The sequence below is a fragment of the Poecilia reticulata genome, linkage group LG15 (genome assembly GCF_000633615.1).
Source record: "Poecilia reticulata strain Guanapo linkage group LG15, Guppy_female_1.0+MT, whole genome shotgun sequence".
Taxonomy (NCBI): domain Eukaryota; kingdom Metazoa; phylum Chordata; class Actinopteri; order Cyprinodontiformes; family Poeciliidae; genus Poecilia; species Poecilia reticulata.
In genome coordinates this window covers 26232219-26249245 of record NC_024345.1, presented here as the reverse complement: position 1 = coordinate 26249245, position 17027 = coordinate 26232219, and the positions used below count along the sequence as shown (strand labels likewise).

Below are 17027 nucleotides of genomic sequence, written 5' to 3'. Positions count from 1 at the left end.
AACTGATAAAATAAAATACATCCAGTGCACCCAATTGCCTCCAGAGTTCACAACAGAGATGGCAGACTAAGAAACATTTTTCAGATAAATGTGCTATATTTCCTGGTCTAACAATCTAACCATGCTTTGGTTAGATTACATGCAGGCCACTTATTAACACGCATGACTTTCCACTCTCTTAGCGCGACAATTGACTGTACTTTAAATAAAGCATCACATTAACAGTAATGAGCGACTGATGGAGCCATGAATTAAATCCTGACGGAAGTAATAGAAGCCTTAAGGGGCCCTTTTCCCAGGGAACAATTGGTTTAAATAGTCTATTTCCACAATAAATTCAATAATCATCTGAAAAATGCTAGTTATATTTACGTGGAACTCCTTTGACATGAATATTTTTTGTGACAACACATACAAAAGCAACAGAGTTCAGTAGGAGGTCAAATTTAGTGCATCCTGCAGAGATGATTGCTTAAGTGAAATCAGGCGAGTAAGAAAATGTGGAATAAATGTTGGGGAGAATGAGGAGAGGAGCTGAAGGACAACATTTGGAAAAGGACAGAAACTATGTAAACACTACAAAGTGATGAAGAAGAAAGCACGAGAATAAATTGATCTGTGACAAATCACACAAGCACTGAATCACAGCTTAAGATCAAAACACATAAGAATAGAAACACAACATGAGCAATGCTAAAATTCGAGCCCAACAGACTTCTAAAGTTTAGCACATCTTTGCAATATAAACATTTCTTGACAGATTAAAATTCTAAATTTATGCAGGTCTACAACTGCATTTCATTAAATCACTTTACAGGGGAAATGAAGAGCAGCTACAGTGAGCTGTAAGATGATCAACAAATGTATTCAATTCAATTCAATTCAATTCAAATATCATCTCAGGACATAAAAACTATTTCAGTTCAATCATTCATACATTCCAATTGAGCCTAATGATCAAATAGTACAGGAATCTCAGTTAGTTACCACTAACTGAACCAAACTGCTTTCCATTAGTGCAGAATATACAGGTAAAAAAACAAGACAAATAAAATTTGTCTCGAAGTAGTATAAAGTTTTTATCCAAAGAAACCTAGCCGTTTGCATTCTTAACCTCATCTATAACTGCATCAGTCACTGGACAAGATTGAAACTAATAAAATATTTAGATAAAAAGTGTAGAAAGAGGGGGACACGTTTGTCACTGTCTGATTATGAAGTACAAAATAGTAAATAAGGAAACATCACCTCCGCGTTTAAGCCTGTGATGCCTGGCCTTTTAATTGCGAGACTAACACACTCTTAGACTTTGTAGTATCTCACAAAAGGCATGTAAATGAAGATATAAATTATAGATTAGTGGTCGAGATGTGGGAGGAATAATAAAGTGGATAATAGAGGTGCTGTATCATTCTCCAATACTGACTTCAGGTGGAGCAAAACTATTAAGATCACAGATTTACTCCCCCGTTGAGCAGACAAGCCAGGCCCTCATTTGAATTTCCAGCGTTTAGCTTGCTTCGTCACCCACAGCGACTCTGAGTGGGCAGGTAGTGGGTTAGTGTCCTGTTCAAGGACAGGTGGCTGTTAGCAGGCGTGCTTGGCTGTCGAGAGGATCAGACCTATGACCTTCCATTACACAACGTTTCATTTATCCTCCATGTTGCCACAACCCTTAAACACCACTTAGCATTAAAGTAAGGCCTACTATGGGGGTTTATTATGAATACTGAAATGTGTTAAGAACTGCTGTGGGAAGAACTCTGATTTTACAATTTGCAAAGAAAATCACAGTTCATCACTCCTCTGGTCATTGTTAAATAACGACCAATAAATCCAAAAGAAATAGTCAATGAGAAAGCAAGCAAAAGGCCGATGGCTTTTCACTTGACATCGTTTCTCAAACATGAGGCATCCATATGCCTGAAATGAAAAAAATGGGCCTGATAAAGGTCGTAAACCACCATGATGGCAGCTGTCAGCTGACCCACAGCTGGAAGCAGGATCTATTCATAACTGCGAGGGGGGGAAAAAGCAGAGATTGACTGCGATTATCTTCAGTTGTCATTACACAGTTGGATGAAAAGTGCAGCCGCACACAGCAAAGGAAACCAATATTTTTGAGTCGTCAAAAAATGCAATTCATGAGGCAGCAAGTGAATGGCTTCATACTGTAGTGATGAAAGCAGCGTGGTTCCTCTGAGAAAGGATTATCCCTAATTGGCCCAGCTGGATAAACACAAGTATCTGTGTTAGCATGCTGCATCTCAAAGTAAATACACCAACCTTCTTCTACGTAAAAAGAAAAAAAAAAGCAGGAATACAATATCTTTTACAAAAACAAACTTCAAATTGTTTTAAAGCAGTTTTATGGACTGACCAACACAGAATGGAAAATCTGAAAGAAAATGACACCAATTGTAGTGTGAAGTGTGGAGTGCATTAGTATTCTTTCCTTTTATTCTGATACTCTGCTGCTGAATTAGTATCCAGAATCCATCTAAAGCAAAATCTCAGAAGTTTGTTGGGGAACAACAGTGAACAAACATTACAATGAAGACCAAGAAACACATAAAAAAAAAACAGTACAAACAACTGCAAACCTACCAAGACATGTTCATCTTTCTTCACTGAGCAGAGAAGAGCCCAAAAGGCACAGAGTAACTCTGGAGGAGCTACAAAAATCATCAACTCAAGTGGAAGAATGTGTTGACAGAACAACTAAGTCATGGTGCCTCTCTCCAAAGATCTGGCCTTTATGAAGGAATGACAAAGGCAAAGATGCAAGAAGCACCACGGCAGTTTGCCCCAGGCTATGTGGGAGAGAAGGCAAACATTTGGAAGAAATTATTCTCGTCAGATGAGATTATGATACGTATAATGAGGAAAAAAGAAGCTGTAAGCAGCGGCATGCTCTGCGCTAGAATCAACAGTGTGAGAAGACCGCTGAGCAGGTCACAAGAAGGACACAAATAAGTTAATGAAGGGAATTGGTTATTTAATAATTCATCATCACATACAGCTTTACTGATACTAAATACTAAAATTGATTCTAGGGAACTATTATTGCTATTACAGCTTTTAATTTGATTACATCTTTAATCTTTGGATACAGAGACCCCGCGAGCTTCTTCTGTCTAAGTCTCCGTCACCCTTGTTGTCTAAGATTTTAGGCGGTCAGATGACAAGGTAAAATTATTTGACATGCAAAGCTTTTCCAGTTTCCTTTGTAGTTTTGATACACAATGTAGACTTTGATCTCAAGCACAAAGATGAAGAAGAGCCAGAGGATTATGGTGTAAACTCATCTGGCAGTCTGCACCTCAATGCCCACCCACTACGCCACATACTGCAACAAGATCATCAAGAAGATTCCTCCCACCAAGTTAAATTATTGTTTAACATGCATGCAAGGAGCAAAGTCACATGCTTAATGCTCTGCTGTCACACAACACATACTCTAGTAGTTTACAACTCCAGTCATCAAGTGCTGCTGCCTTGTATCTCTGCTCTAACACATCTGAATCGAAAGGCTTAATTACCTCCATAGCATGTCAGCAGGTTTTGCAAAAGCCTGATTTAGGTGTGTTGGAGCAGGGATGGATCCAGAAGTTGCACTGGACAGTGGCACTTGGGGACTGGAGTTGCAGACCCTTAACATACACAGTAATGGGTTTCACAGTGATTTGCTAAGCCCACGGTTTCATATGTGAATCGATTCTGAGACTGCACACAATCTAAATACTCCACTCCCACAGTGCGACATGATGTTGGCATCATCATGCTACAGGGACATTTTTAACCAGATGAAAGAGAAGCCACTCAGTTATTGGGAAGGCTGACAATGGCAATATTGGACCATCCTAGAAGAAAACGTGGGTTTGCTGTGAACCTGAAAGTTTCTGCAGAACAGCAACTCTAAAAATTAAAAAGCATATGGTTTAGAGTAAAGTAATGCGTTAAAGTTAAAAATTTAATCCAACAATGAACCTTTGGGAAGATTTGGAAATGACTGCTCACAGACACGCAATTCAATCTGAGCTTGAGCAATTTCCTAAAGAAAGGGCAAAACTTTAGGAGAAACATACTTTTTAAAGGCACTGTATCATCTTTCAATCTATTCTGTCAGACTCAAATGTTGCCTTGACATCAAGTCCCAACCCATGCATTCTTTATTTGGTCTTATCTCAGATGTTCTTATCTTGCATTTATTTTTTTTGCTCATTTGCTCTCTCCACACCTGTACCTCCCTGTCTTACCCCTCATCTGTGGTCTCTGGCCCCATCTCAGTGTCCTGATTCACTGCTCTGTTGGTGGATCAATAGAAAGGCTCTCTGTCAGGAGGAGCCGCTGCCTCCCCCTTCACCTCTCCCCACCAGTCACAGCCTTCTGGGAAGCTGGATTTCTACATCCCGTCCCCCTGAAGAGGATTTCCTCTGTCCAATGGCTCACTCTAAATCTCTGCACCTTCCGAGTCAAAAGAGAGAGAGAAAAAAATGCATGTTGAGGTAACGAGCTTCTTAAAGAGTGAGGAAAGCACCACTTCAACTGGGAACTAAAAAATGAGATTGCCGGAGAAAATAGGATATCAGCGCTAAGCATAATGTGACAAAAAAGAAGAGGAGGAAATGGGGTGAGAGAGGGAGAAGTTGTGCATTCAGCTAACCCCCGCCTCAGCCCGCCTCTCTCCACCCCCTGGAAAAGTCTCTCCCTCTCTCTCTCTACCTCTTTTCTCTCCGTCTCTCTGCAGCTGTGCTCTGCTGAGCGTCACCCCCACACAGCAAGTGCCTTTACTTCAGCCGAAGAGGGAGAAAGAAGAGGAAGGTGGCTGCGAGCTCCAGAGCAAAAGAAACCTCAGGAGTGCGTCTGCACGCGGCAGAGGAGTGCTTCTCTCTACACTTCATACAGAGGGGCTAAGAAGCGCACAGAGACCGGAAAGTGGCGGCTGCGTTGGAGTAACGCTGTGCCGGTGGTGCCGACTGGGGACAGGGGAATCCACTGACACTGTTGATCCTGGTGGCTGTGGCAAAAAGCTTCCAGAAGGAGACAGAGAAGTGGAAAAGCAGACAGGAGCTCGCCAAGGGGGCAGCATTTTACTTCGGAAAACGAAGCGTGGCGACAGCAGAAACGCACAAAGAGAGATACTCTCACAAACACTAGAGTGGAAAAAGGACAGCGAGACACTCACTGCATTTAAAAATCTATTACAACCCTTCAGTTTCTTCTGACTTAACCAAGAAATGTCTGGTGTTGTTGCCCGTGGATGATGGATATTAACTTCTGGAGAGAAATTTGTCTTCTAAAATAAGATTTTTTTTTCTAAACTTTACTACTTTTTATTTTTTGGAGTTGGGCCTGTAAACCGTCTGAGCACATCACAGATTTCTTCTTAGTTACAGGAATGGAGAGTTGTCTTGGGGACCGTTGAGATGCCTCCTCCTGATTCAGAGTAGAAAGTGGATTATGACGGCAGTATTTTGCGATTTCTTCTTTGCACCATAAAGAAAAAAAATCCATCTACGTCTGCTGGATTTATGTCTGAGAGAAGGAGAAGATCTCAGGCATTTTCTCTTCTCCTGTGGATTACCTATGCGTTTTCTCTCATGGATGATTGCTTGCTGCCAGTTATTAAGAAAAAGTATGAAAAGGGACAAGTGAGTATTGGGCTAGATTTTCTTCCCTCTAAATCTTAAGCTCGAGTCCAAATAATGGATGGCTCTAGTGAAAGCACAATGATGCAGCTTTTGTCTAAGCTAATAACACAAATTGAAACCCACTGATTGAACAGTTATGTTTAACAAATGATGATTAAGGTGTAAAAGGTATGCACATCTTGACATCTATTAATTCATGTGACAAGTTGTCCTGGATGTTTACACACCATTTGCCAATGAGCATCATTTACTAAATGAGGGGTGCTGTCTACCCGGCAGGTGGCTTGGGCACCAACAGAGATTGATTGAAGTGATCTCTGGGAATCCAATTAATGTATCCTGGATTCTTTCCAAGACAGAAGCAATGGAGGGGAAAACCACCATCTAGTTTAAACTGAGAAACCTCTACACTCCCCAGTCAGCAACTCTCCTCCTCCTCCTTTCCCACCACCTTCAACCCAGGCAAGGATGGTACCCCCACCCCCCACCAACAAGCCCCACGTTTGCCTTTCCACCATTCTTATCATGAGCAGCATGGCACTAATTGATGCCTACCTGGTGGAGCAGAACCACGGACCCCGCAAGATTGGCATCTGCATCATGGTGATGGTGGGGGACATCTGTTTTTTGATCGTGCTCCGATACGTGGCAGTGTGGGTGGGCGCTGAGGTGCGGACTGCCAAACGAGGCTATGCCATGATCCTCTGGTTCCTCTATATCTTTGTGCTCGAGATCAAAGTCTACTTTGTGTATCAGAACTACAAAGCAGACAGGAAGAGCTTGGACGCTCTCGCGAGGAAAGCCTTGACGTTGCTGCTGTCCATTTGCATTCCAGTGCTGTTCATTGTGCTGGTGGCCATCGACCACATGGAGTACGTCAAGGCTTTCAAGAAACGGGAGGAGATTCGCAATCGCCTCTTCTGGGTAGTGGTGGACTTGCTTGACATACTGGACATCCAAGCTAACCTGTGGGAGCCTCAGAAGAAAGGGCTTCCTCTGTGGGCAGAAGGCCTCATGTTCTTCTACTGCTACATCCTGCTCCTTGTGCTGCCCTGTGTGTCTTTGAGCGAAATCAGCATGCAGGGCATAAACATTGTCCCCCACAAGATGCTACTGTACCCCATCCTCAGCCTGGTGACCATCAACATCATCACGCTCTTCATCCGTGGAGGGAATATGTTTCTGTACAGGGACGCAAGAGTATCTGGGATCCTAATCGGAAAGAACATACTGGCCATCATCCTAAAGACCTGCAGCTTTGTGCAGTACAGAAGACAGTTGCAGAACGCTCCTCCTGCCTTTGGAGTGGAGCTGCAAAAAAACTCAGTTGCACAAGCTCGTCCTGCGCCCACTCCACCTCAAGTGGTCATGCAGGACCAGACGCCTCTACCCGAAGTGACAACCTGTGAACACACATGACATAATGTAGGGGGTGAACCCTACGAAATGTCAATATGAGTAAATGGGACTCTCATGATGCTGGCAGGGAGCAGTGTTCCACACCTTTTAGGTCGTGTGAACACTCATGTGAACACACGGGAGATTATGATCCCTGATGCTTAATGGCACACAGGACACTGCAGACACTTAGTGCAGACAGAGCAGTGCTGTCACAGCGGCATTACCGATGACTCAAAGCATTTCCCATGGTGAATTTAATTACCTGTGTATTTTTTCTATATATACAAAGAAAAAAAATCTACAGCAAAAAAATAGAGTATATTTTTGAATTGTGTGTTGCATTCCAATCGAAAACCTAAGGGTCTGTGTGCTGTGGCGTGTATTTCTGTTTCTCAGTTGTTTCTTAGTAGTCGAGGGCTTTACCTTGTCAAAGAGAGACGAGACCAAATGAGAAAATCAAAGTAATGAGGGTAAAAAAACTGCGGTGAAAGCCCCGTCTCTTAAAAGAAGTGCGTTTTTATATGTGGCTCTTTGATCATATACTGTGTAAAAGATAAAGGCTTTCCTGCTTTCTCACTGGCTGTAAGAGGGTTTTGTCATAAAATAATTTTAAAGTTATTGGTCCGATGAGTATATTTATTTTTTTAAGAAATAATTTAGTAAATGCCAACTTTGTGACGAGTGTTGGGAGAAAATAAATGAATCAGTTCTATCCAGGTGAGAAGCTTACATCCATCCATGACAGACTTCAATTTAAATGATAGGCTTTCAATTATACATTTGAATTTGTTCTTTTTCCAGTGTGAGATGATTGAACAATTAACAAACGCAAAAAAATAAAACTGGTTGCACAAATTTAAGTTTAGCATAAATATGTTCTAATTTACAGAGTCTATATTATACATAATAACTGACACTTGTCCCCTGCTAATATTTGGACAGATTTCCATTAGCAAACTGTATACCAAACAGAGACAGGTTTTTGCCACCAACACACTTACGGAAAAACGTTTGACTCTGCTTTGGGATTAATTGATAATGTTAATTTTAACTGGTTTGTTTCTCAGTGTGGATAACTCTTACAAACATGGTTAAGAGTGTTAAAAAAAAGGCTGAGGTCTGAGTTTTGTGAAGCACCTTTCAGAAACAATCTTTTTATGTGTGTATGATCCTATTGGAATGCACTGTCTGACCAAAGCAAGGACTGAAATACCGATGTAATGCTACTTGACACACTGTTGGCTGGCAATTGCAAACTAGCCAATCCAGGAGTACCATTAAGGAAGAGCCAAATAAGGAAGACTGTAGAGAATAACTTCTCAATAGTGTTAAGATGCATATTAAGGACTTTTGGTGTCTGATCTATTAAGATAGGCAGCTATAAGCATTTTTTGAGAGGGCCTGAAGTATTCGTGGGTTTTAAGTATTCACATGTGACTATGCTCCTTAACCCCGATACAGTGAACTACTGGTATGTATTATTATTTTTAAGAGTTTGTGCTTCTTTATTCACACTTTGTGAAAAACAAGGTGCATCAAGTTAGTCACATTGACATGCAACTTCCTGTTAGCAGTGTTAATCTCCTTCAAAATAAACCTTGTGCCAAAACAGCATTTATGACCATAACTGTTAACACAGCGTGCAGAGAGTGAGGCTTTGCATATTCAGGTCACTTCTGTGCCACTTGTTGTTCAGACTGGCGTCTCAACAACAAAAATCTGTCTCATCAAAACATTTTAATTAATCAACACCTAACCAATTGAGATGAATTGATTTGGTTGGATATCCAGACAAATTAAAGCAAGACGTCTGTTGATCATTTCAAAAAGTCTGTGGTCAAGGTGCAACTTTCCAATGGACATTTAAACATTAGCAGGGTATATGAATATATTTGAGCCTGAATGGTGAAGTTTAACATATGAAAAAAACAAAGCAGATGTACATTTACACTTTCAAAAGTATGTTTTGTTTAATTATTTCACTCTGAAAAAGAATTGCAATGCGTAAAGTTTTCTTTCACAAATATAAATTGTTTTTGAGTTTCATCATATTTTGCAGGGTTATTTCTGATGATGGAAACATTTAGGTTCAACTCTGTATGCTATGAACTGTTTGATCAATGCAAATAATCACCATATTGCTATTTCTTTGAGATTAAATGCATTGCCAAGAAACAGCGCTGCAGGAGGGTAAATGAATCCTAAATAAGAAAGCCTGTTTAATATCCACCTCAGGCATACGACTATCTGAGCTTGTGCTTAGTGGCAACAGCGGTTGTAAGCACTGTCATTCTGTTCCTCACACAAAAGGACAAAATAGATACTTTGGTGCAGTGATGTGAATCCACAAAAACAGCCAAGCACACGTCTTGTCTTGATATGACAAATCTTGCTCTTTCACAAGCTCTTTTCCCACCCACACCACCAGTTGAGTCAGAGCTGAAGTTTTTGACTGTTTGTTTGCCTTCTCTGAATACATTTCCCTCAGAGGGAATTGTTATTACTCTCCCGCAAAACTGCACACAAAAGAAGCAGAGTTCTGGTCATCGACAGTTCTATTTTCCCCGGATGGTTCAGATGAGGACTTGGATTAATTTCGCTCACCTGTGGCTGTGTGTGCGTAATTTAAAGCACAGTGTTTGCTAAAACCCCGAGAGTGCAGGAGATGATCTAACATTTCCATCTGTGCAAGGCTCAGCTACGGGAAGGTGGCAACATTAAGTGGCACAAAGCAGGATTTCACATTAAGACTGCTGTAGTCAGCACTACTTGTCGGTGTTGTTGGCTTGTAAAGATACAACATCAGCAATTTAGACACTATAATGCACTATTGGATAATATCGTTTATACAGAACTGTTGCAATGAAAGGAAAATATCCTTCTTTTAAAATAATGGTATATTAAAACAATGCGATATGTTCTGCTGAATGTATCAACTCTGCGCATTTAAAAAGTGTAAGGACTTAAAAACGTAATGTTTTTAGTGTTTTTACAAGTGACAGAAACACAAATGTAACTGAAATTAATGTAAACATGAAATAGTTTTCCTGAAGTCCATCTGTACAAATTTCACAGAAAAAAAGATTTAAGATGAAGAGATGCATTTAAAAAACTAACTGCTAAAGCTCAACTTTATGGAGCAGAAACTGATGTGTTTAGTAGATTATTTCATATTCATAACATGAGGAAATCTTGCACTAATTAAGAAAATTTATTGCATGGAGGTCCAAAGAGCAGCCCAGGAATCAATTACAATTACAGCATGTTTTACTCATCTGCACATGCAGTTGATTCAGACAGACACATAAAAACAATGCTGGGGTGACATTTTTATTGACAGATTCAAATCTGCCTACGACTGAAAATGTTAAAATATTTCTCTTTTATTAACCATATTTTTCTGCTTCAATCTCAAAGTAGAATCATAAAGATCGTGTGGCATTTACTCAAAAGCAAACTTGCCAGTTATAAAAATTGGGTAAATACATAAAGCTTTCTCAGTGACTCATATACTGTCCTTGTTGGCAGAAACAAAACTTGGAAACTACATTTATTTTACTGAAAGATCTTTCCAGATCTACAATAACGTTTCTAACAAAAATCACACAGCTTTGATTGTTTAATAAAATATTACACTAGTTTATCATGATTGCTTTGATATTTGATTTTTTTAAATATAATCTAATATTTTTGTTGCCTGCGAGTCCTTTTTCCCCTCCTCCATATTTTTGTCTGGGCATCTCTTTGATAGAAAAACATATTTTACATTTTAACTAAAGCTTGAAAGAGTTGCTCTTATTAAACAGCCTGGAGGTGCAATTTGGAGGGATGCGCACTTTTCTCCAGCTGTGAGCCATTTTCCAGAGGAAGCCCAGGATATACCCATAGGTTCTCATATAGACACACATTTGTTAGTGACAAAATCTGTTCATGTCATTCTCTTGTTGAGATTTTTGAAGTTGGAGAACTGCCATTATTAACGGTCCTGCTTAAATCTACATAATGCCCTTAAGTACTGGGTTCATCGTGCATCTGCAAATACTTCTACAAGCAGGAATCATCCATGTTGTGGCAAACTTTAGATGTCATACTGAGGGCTTAGTCTGGTGTGATGGTGACACATAAGCCTCATCAATAGATTAGCAGTAGATGCATATAAATCCTGAAAACAGAAAAACGAATGCCCCTCTTGTATTTATAGGTAGCTTCAGAAAAGATAGAGATGCTTTGGATAACTCACCGAGGAATAAAAAGACTGAATTTTGATTGGTTCAGGGAAAAACGAGCGGAGAAAAGCAGGGTTGTCAAAACTGATGATTGAATTGAGAACTGACAGAGCTGGAAAGTAGAACTGAAAGAAATAGAGTTGCTGGAATAACTCAGTTTGATCAAACGGCAAAACAAACGAACTGAGAGTAAAATAGTTCACATTGACGTCGTTTAGAAAAGCACAATATAAAAATGTAAGACTGCAATGTTTGGATCCTGCTGCATGAAAAATAGATTTTTTGGGGAGGTTTTGGAATTTTATTCCCAAAATAAGATTTCCATTTTTTCCATCTATCTATTTGTGTAATTTTGCTTGTGACATGGGGTGGGAATAGTACAAACTAGATACATTTTAAAAACTCATATTAGACTTGCACCGATTTTAATTTCCAGTTAGCTTTAAATTTATAGTCTAGCAAGACTGGTCATACTTCTCAGTAAATAAATATTTACTGAGAATATTTAACATTCTCAGTAAATTCTGCTGAGAATATTAACTTAACTGAGAATAACTTCTGCTGAATATTTAATATTTAACACATTTTTCCTCAAGTAAAAAGTAGCTTTCCAAGAAATTACTGTAGAATAAAAAAAATCTATTTAATAAAAAGACTACTGAAGCACTGAGTAAGTGATCATAAAATCTGATTAAATATTTTAAAATGACAACAGACAAAATATAAAGTTACCAAAATATAAATTTAAACTAAGGGACACAGTAAACCTGTAGAGGGAGGATCTCTTATTATACGAGATCAAAACTTTGTATTTTTTGCTTAAATGTAAAATGTAGTACTTATGAAATACAATACTGAATTTTACTCCAAATACACTAATGTAGCAGTAAAACATGGTTGTGGGAGCATCATACTATGGGTTTACTTTTTTTTAATTAAATTTTTTACAGGTCATAGCTTATAGAGTTTAATACAGAGCAAGCCTGGATGGAAATCTGTGAGAGGCTGCCAAAGACATGAGACTTTGAGGTTCATCTTCAATCGAGTAGTTTAGATAATGGCCTAGTTAAAGTTGTTCAATTAAGAATCTGAGGAAAAACTTGAAAATTCCTGTCCCACATGCCCCATTAAAAGTGTTTCTACAAAGAGGGCAGATTACATATCAGTTAAAAAGAAACAAAACTATGCATTGTTTCCTTTCACCCTTATGTAATGATTTATGTTGGTCTGTTGCATTATCTCAGTAAAATGAATGACAGTGAATAAAAATGAGATAAAACATGGGAAAGTTCAAAATGAAATGAATAATTTAGCAAGGCATAGCTCATCTTTGCCAGGTAACCTTTCCCTTAATATAGTATTTTTTCCATTAAAATTCATTTCAACAGGACAAAAATAAATGTTTCAAATAACTTTAGTAGCTCAAACTTTTCTGTGCTTTCTTACAATGACTTCCCAACAGGTTCTTGAGTCATCTCTTCCCCTCTCAAATGTAATAATTGGAAAGGCTGCCTATCCACACCTACGATATAAACACTGACAAAGCTGCCTGGGACAAGACAGCAAGACAAACAGTGTCTGTAAATTCACAGCTTGACCTTCGGCAGTCTTAAATGGCAACAGAGTCGAGTAACAAATGTATTTTTCAGGGAAGGCATGTTAGAAGGTGACGAGAACAAACCGGCAGAGAAAATGAATCCTCATCAAGTATTGATTCTCCTGTCTGGAGGAAAACTGATAAGATTTGAAACAACCATCTTCTGCAAAAGAAAATACCATATTTTTTTGACGGAGCAGCAGGAGGTCTTTGATGCTGCTGAGATGTGTGTGCCTAAAGCTCATCTCGAGTATGGAGTATCCTACAACCCAGCTTGAGTTGGGACTCTGCATGTCACTTCACAAAGTTTTAGATTCATCATCCTTAAACTGAGATGCCCCTGTGCAGGAGTGAAGCAAATAAAAATGATGTTTCTTGGCATAGTTCATCTAATTCACTCTAAATTTGTTTGCATGCATAGACTCCAAACACACAGCAGCTCCGAGCAACATCCTTTTACAGTTTGCTGAAAAGAGGCAATTATCTGTTCTACAGTCAAAATGCTTCTGCAATTAATCTTTATCTTGGCGCTCTTAATCACCAAATTACAGCCTGGATAATTATGAAACAGCTTCCCCACACATCCAGCCATGCATGTTTTCATTTCATGCCCCTGCGACACGGGAGGTTTCGCTATCGCGCATATGCACAGTTTGTGAGGATTACCGACGGCTATGAAGTATGACCCTGACTGGAGATCAAGCCTGAGACTCGCAGCTACAATATGATCCTGCCTATAATCAGGTCAGCAGCTCTTAGTCGACACAACGGGAAACCATGGACACCAGAAACGAGAGGCGCCTGCTCAGAGTGGTGTTAAGTGTTGTATAAAAATATGAATTATGAAGAGTTGTGTAAATATTCAAGCAACCCAGCAGTTCAACGAGATTTATCATTTAAATCCAAGCAATTCTGCAAGTTTTCTCTCAGGTCCTGTTGACCTATAAAAGATTCAGAAGGTTTATAAGTCGCTGTGATGCTTACAGGGCATTTTCTCAGGAACCTATTCATATGTAAACCGTCGAAAAATCTGAAATAATATTCTCTCAGTCTAATATCTGTGGAGGAAATAAAATGTATGTAAATATGGAGCTGTGAAAAAAAGGATTTTCCTCCGCACAGATTTCTTCTGCTTTTTGTCACATGTAAATGAAACGCAGTTTAATATGAGATATAAGCTTAGTCAATATAAAATGTGGTTTTATAATACACTTTTCATTTTAATGAAAGAACCTATCCAAATAAACTTGACAATATGTAAAAATATTATTGCCCTTCTTGATAAATCATGTATTAATTGCGATAATACGCATTTTCAGTTACATCAAGCACACTAAGGTGGTATTTCCTCAAAAAATCACCAAAGAACAAATACTTCTGACAATTTGAAGTAGGCTAAAAAACTTAAATAAAAAAAAAACTAAAGAAATTTAAGCAACAATTTTTTTATCAATCTGGAAAGGATTGCAAAGCAATTTCTAAAGCTTTAGATCTCCAGGAAACTATGAGCTACTGGCTATTAATGGCAAAAAAAAGTACAATTTCTACCAAAATTACTCCATAAACAAATAAACCGATTGACAAGTTCACAAAATGATCCAGAAATGCATTTAAGCACAGCATTTGGGATGCAAAAACCATGTCAGAAAAAAAAACAAGCAAAAAAAAAACCATTTTGCCAGTCAAATGTGGCGGTATTAATGTGATGGTCAGAGACAGCTTCTCATTGTTGCTGTAAATCTCCCAGGAGAACATGAGGCCATGCATGTTTCGACCTGAAGCTCACTTGATTTGTGCAGCAGGACGATGTCCTGAAGCGCAATGGGAAGACCATTCTGAAAGTCTTAGAAAAGACAAACAAAATGAAGGTTTTGAATTGGCCTAGTCAATGTCCGGTCTGATTGAAAGTAGGAGTGTAAACAACTGACATTGTCAAACAAAATGAAGGTTTTGAATTGGCCTAGTCAATGTCCGGTCTGATTGAAAGTAGGAGTGTAAACAACTGACATTGTCAAACAAAATGAAGGTTTTGAATTGGCCTAGTCAATGTCCGGTCTGATTGAAAGTAGGAGTGTAAACAACTGACATTGTGGATTAATTAAAATAGTCCTGCAAAGCTTAATTCATCCACAGTGATGTAAAGTTAATGCTACCAAAGTTTTTCCAACCTGTTATTTGGTTTAGGGAGTTTTTTTTTTTTTTCATAAATGACCAGGTTGGATAAAAACGCTTTTTTCTCTTCATGAATGAACTCTCTACTTTAAATTATTTTTATTTCTTCAGGTTATTATTAATTTTTTTTCATTGATCTGAAATATTTTAGTGACAAAAAAAAGCAAACCATTTCACTGCCCTATCCATTTTATACTAGAAATACATTTAAACTTCAACTTAAAGGAGAACATGTGGCATATAAAAATACTAGAGATGCTTTATTTCCTTCCTCTAAATGGACTCCTTCACCTTGCGACAGGAAGCATATTGTAATTTCTGCCCCTTTCACTTGGTCAACTTCTCTCTGTCACTCATTCTGAAAGACTGTCCGCTCTGAAACAGCGCTGAGCCTCAGGATGAGAGGTGCAACAAAAAAAACCTCACCGCAGGTAGTAATGAAAGAGACGGTGAGGGAGGACAGTTTGAAAAGAATGCTTCACCTTGGCCATTTAATCTTGCTTTGACTTTTGCCGTCTGGCTACAATAAAGCCCACAGCAAATGGATTTCATCCCAAAATGCCCTGGGATTTTCTGTGGATGTGGCTCAAGAATCAGGAGTTGTTGAAGGAACAAGGTAGCTCTGGTGTTTTTCAGCTTAATGAGGCAAATCACAGATAATATCTTCCCCACAGCAAGCAGCTAAAATGATGGTCGCTACAGCCAGATAAATGCAGTTGGGAGCTCCAGGGAATTCAGCTTGACTTAAATGCCACCCCCCAAAAAAGATATTTTTAATTTATTGATGTAAAGGGCCCCATTTTAAGAACTGTTGTCTTGACTGTTTAATCCAATGTGAAGCCATTGTGACTTCATGCAACATACCAAAACAAAGTATTGCCTAAATATGAAGTGGAGGGAAAATAATATGTGGTTGCAAACATTTTTTACAATTAAAAATAAAGTTCAGTTGTGGACTCATCCGACCAGAACACCTTCCGTCATTTTTAACGTGTCCCTTCCGGGTGGGTGGAGAATTAAAAGCTGTGAATACACACCACAGTTCTGTGTTTTGTTTGGAAATAAATGTGTGAAGCAATTTGTTATTTTTCACTTTGCATGTCATTCTTTATTTTGTCACTTTTTAATTCTTAGTTATCGTTTATGAAAGACAGTCTAGAAACCTGCCTATATTAGTATGCTATAAGCACCATAATACAGACAAGGGACTGCTGTTTCACTCAGTTTGTCAATGTAATTTTGTCTGTCCCCATCAACTAAACTTAAATAAATCTAGAGCTATCTCTTTAGTTATGCTGCTTTAGGCTTAGGCTGCTGGAGGAGAAACTGACCTCTTTTCTTCGCGCTGCTACTTTTCCTCTCCAATTTGCTGTTATTTCAACTGTTAACTTTGTTTTCTTTCAGTTTTCTCTCTCCACAGAAGCTACATCTGGTCTGGTGTTCTGTTTAGCTACAATACTTTCCTGAATGAGGGAATCAGCTGAGATAATGCTGCAAATCACTTAACAGCCTCCCTCTCCTACCATTAATAAGTTTTTACTTTTCTTTAACACAGAAGAACAAATGTAGGAGTGTTTTCTTTTTCTTCCGTTTGTATCTGCTTTGTCTTAAACTCTCAGTGAGTTGTTTACACTGAGCCAGGTTCTGGTTCTGCTGGAGGTTTCTTCATGTTAAGGGGGAGTTTTTCCTCTCCACTGTCATGCATGTACAGTATGTGGGATAGCTGTAGTCAACAACTTGTCTACAGTCAATAAATCCTTTTCTAGGTGGAGTGAACGTTGCCAGTCATTGACTTGATGAAATCTGTCAGATTTCTCTAGATAAGAACTTTTTGAAGGATAATGACATGTTTTGATCAAGTGCTACATAAATAAACTGAATTGACTAAAATATAATAGACGTTGTGGCGGTAACATGAAGTGGAAATGTTGATGGGGTATAAATGCGTTTGCATCATTGTTTTCTCGCTTTTTACAT

The 17027-nt window shown here is 38.8% G+C and overlaps 1 protein-coding gene across 2 annotated transcripts; it reads left to right on the top strand.

Moving 5' to 3' along the window:
- The first annotated feature begins 4402 nt into the window (after positions 1 to 4402).
- On the top strand, positions 4403 to 16821 carry LOC103477245 (transmembrane protein 121). 2 transcript variants are annotated; one of them, XR_001777325.1, is made up of 2 exons: positions 4403 to 14746; positions 14826 to 16821. XR_001777325.1 is itself a non-coding variant. In XM_017308868.1 (2 exons), exon 2 carries the CDS (start codon positions 6123 to 6125, stop codon positions 7071 to 7073), a length of 951 nt encoding a protein of 316 aa, XP_017164357.1. In that variant the 5' UTR covers positions 4403 to 5654; positions 5934 to 6122; the 3' UTR covers positions 7074 to 16821. The 2 variants fall into 2 exon arrangements, 1 of the variants encoding a protein (XP_017164357.1); XM_017308868.1 differs by having other exon boundaries at positions 4403 to 5654; positions 5934 to 16821.
- The last annotated feature ends 206 nt before the right edge of the window (positions 16822 to 17027 follow it).

Coding starts and splice junctions, on each gene's coding strand:
- LOC103477245 (XM_017308868.1), top strand. CDS start 6,123: ATGGTACCCCCACCCCCCACCAACAAGCCCCACGTTTGCCTTTCCACC.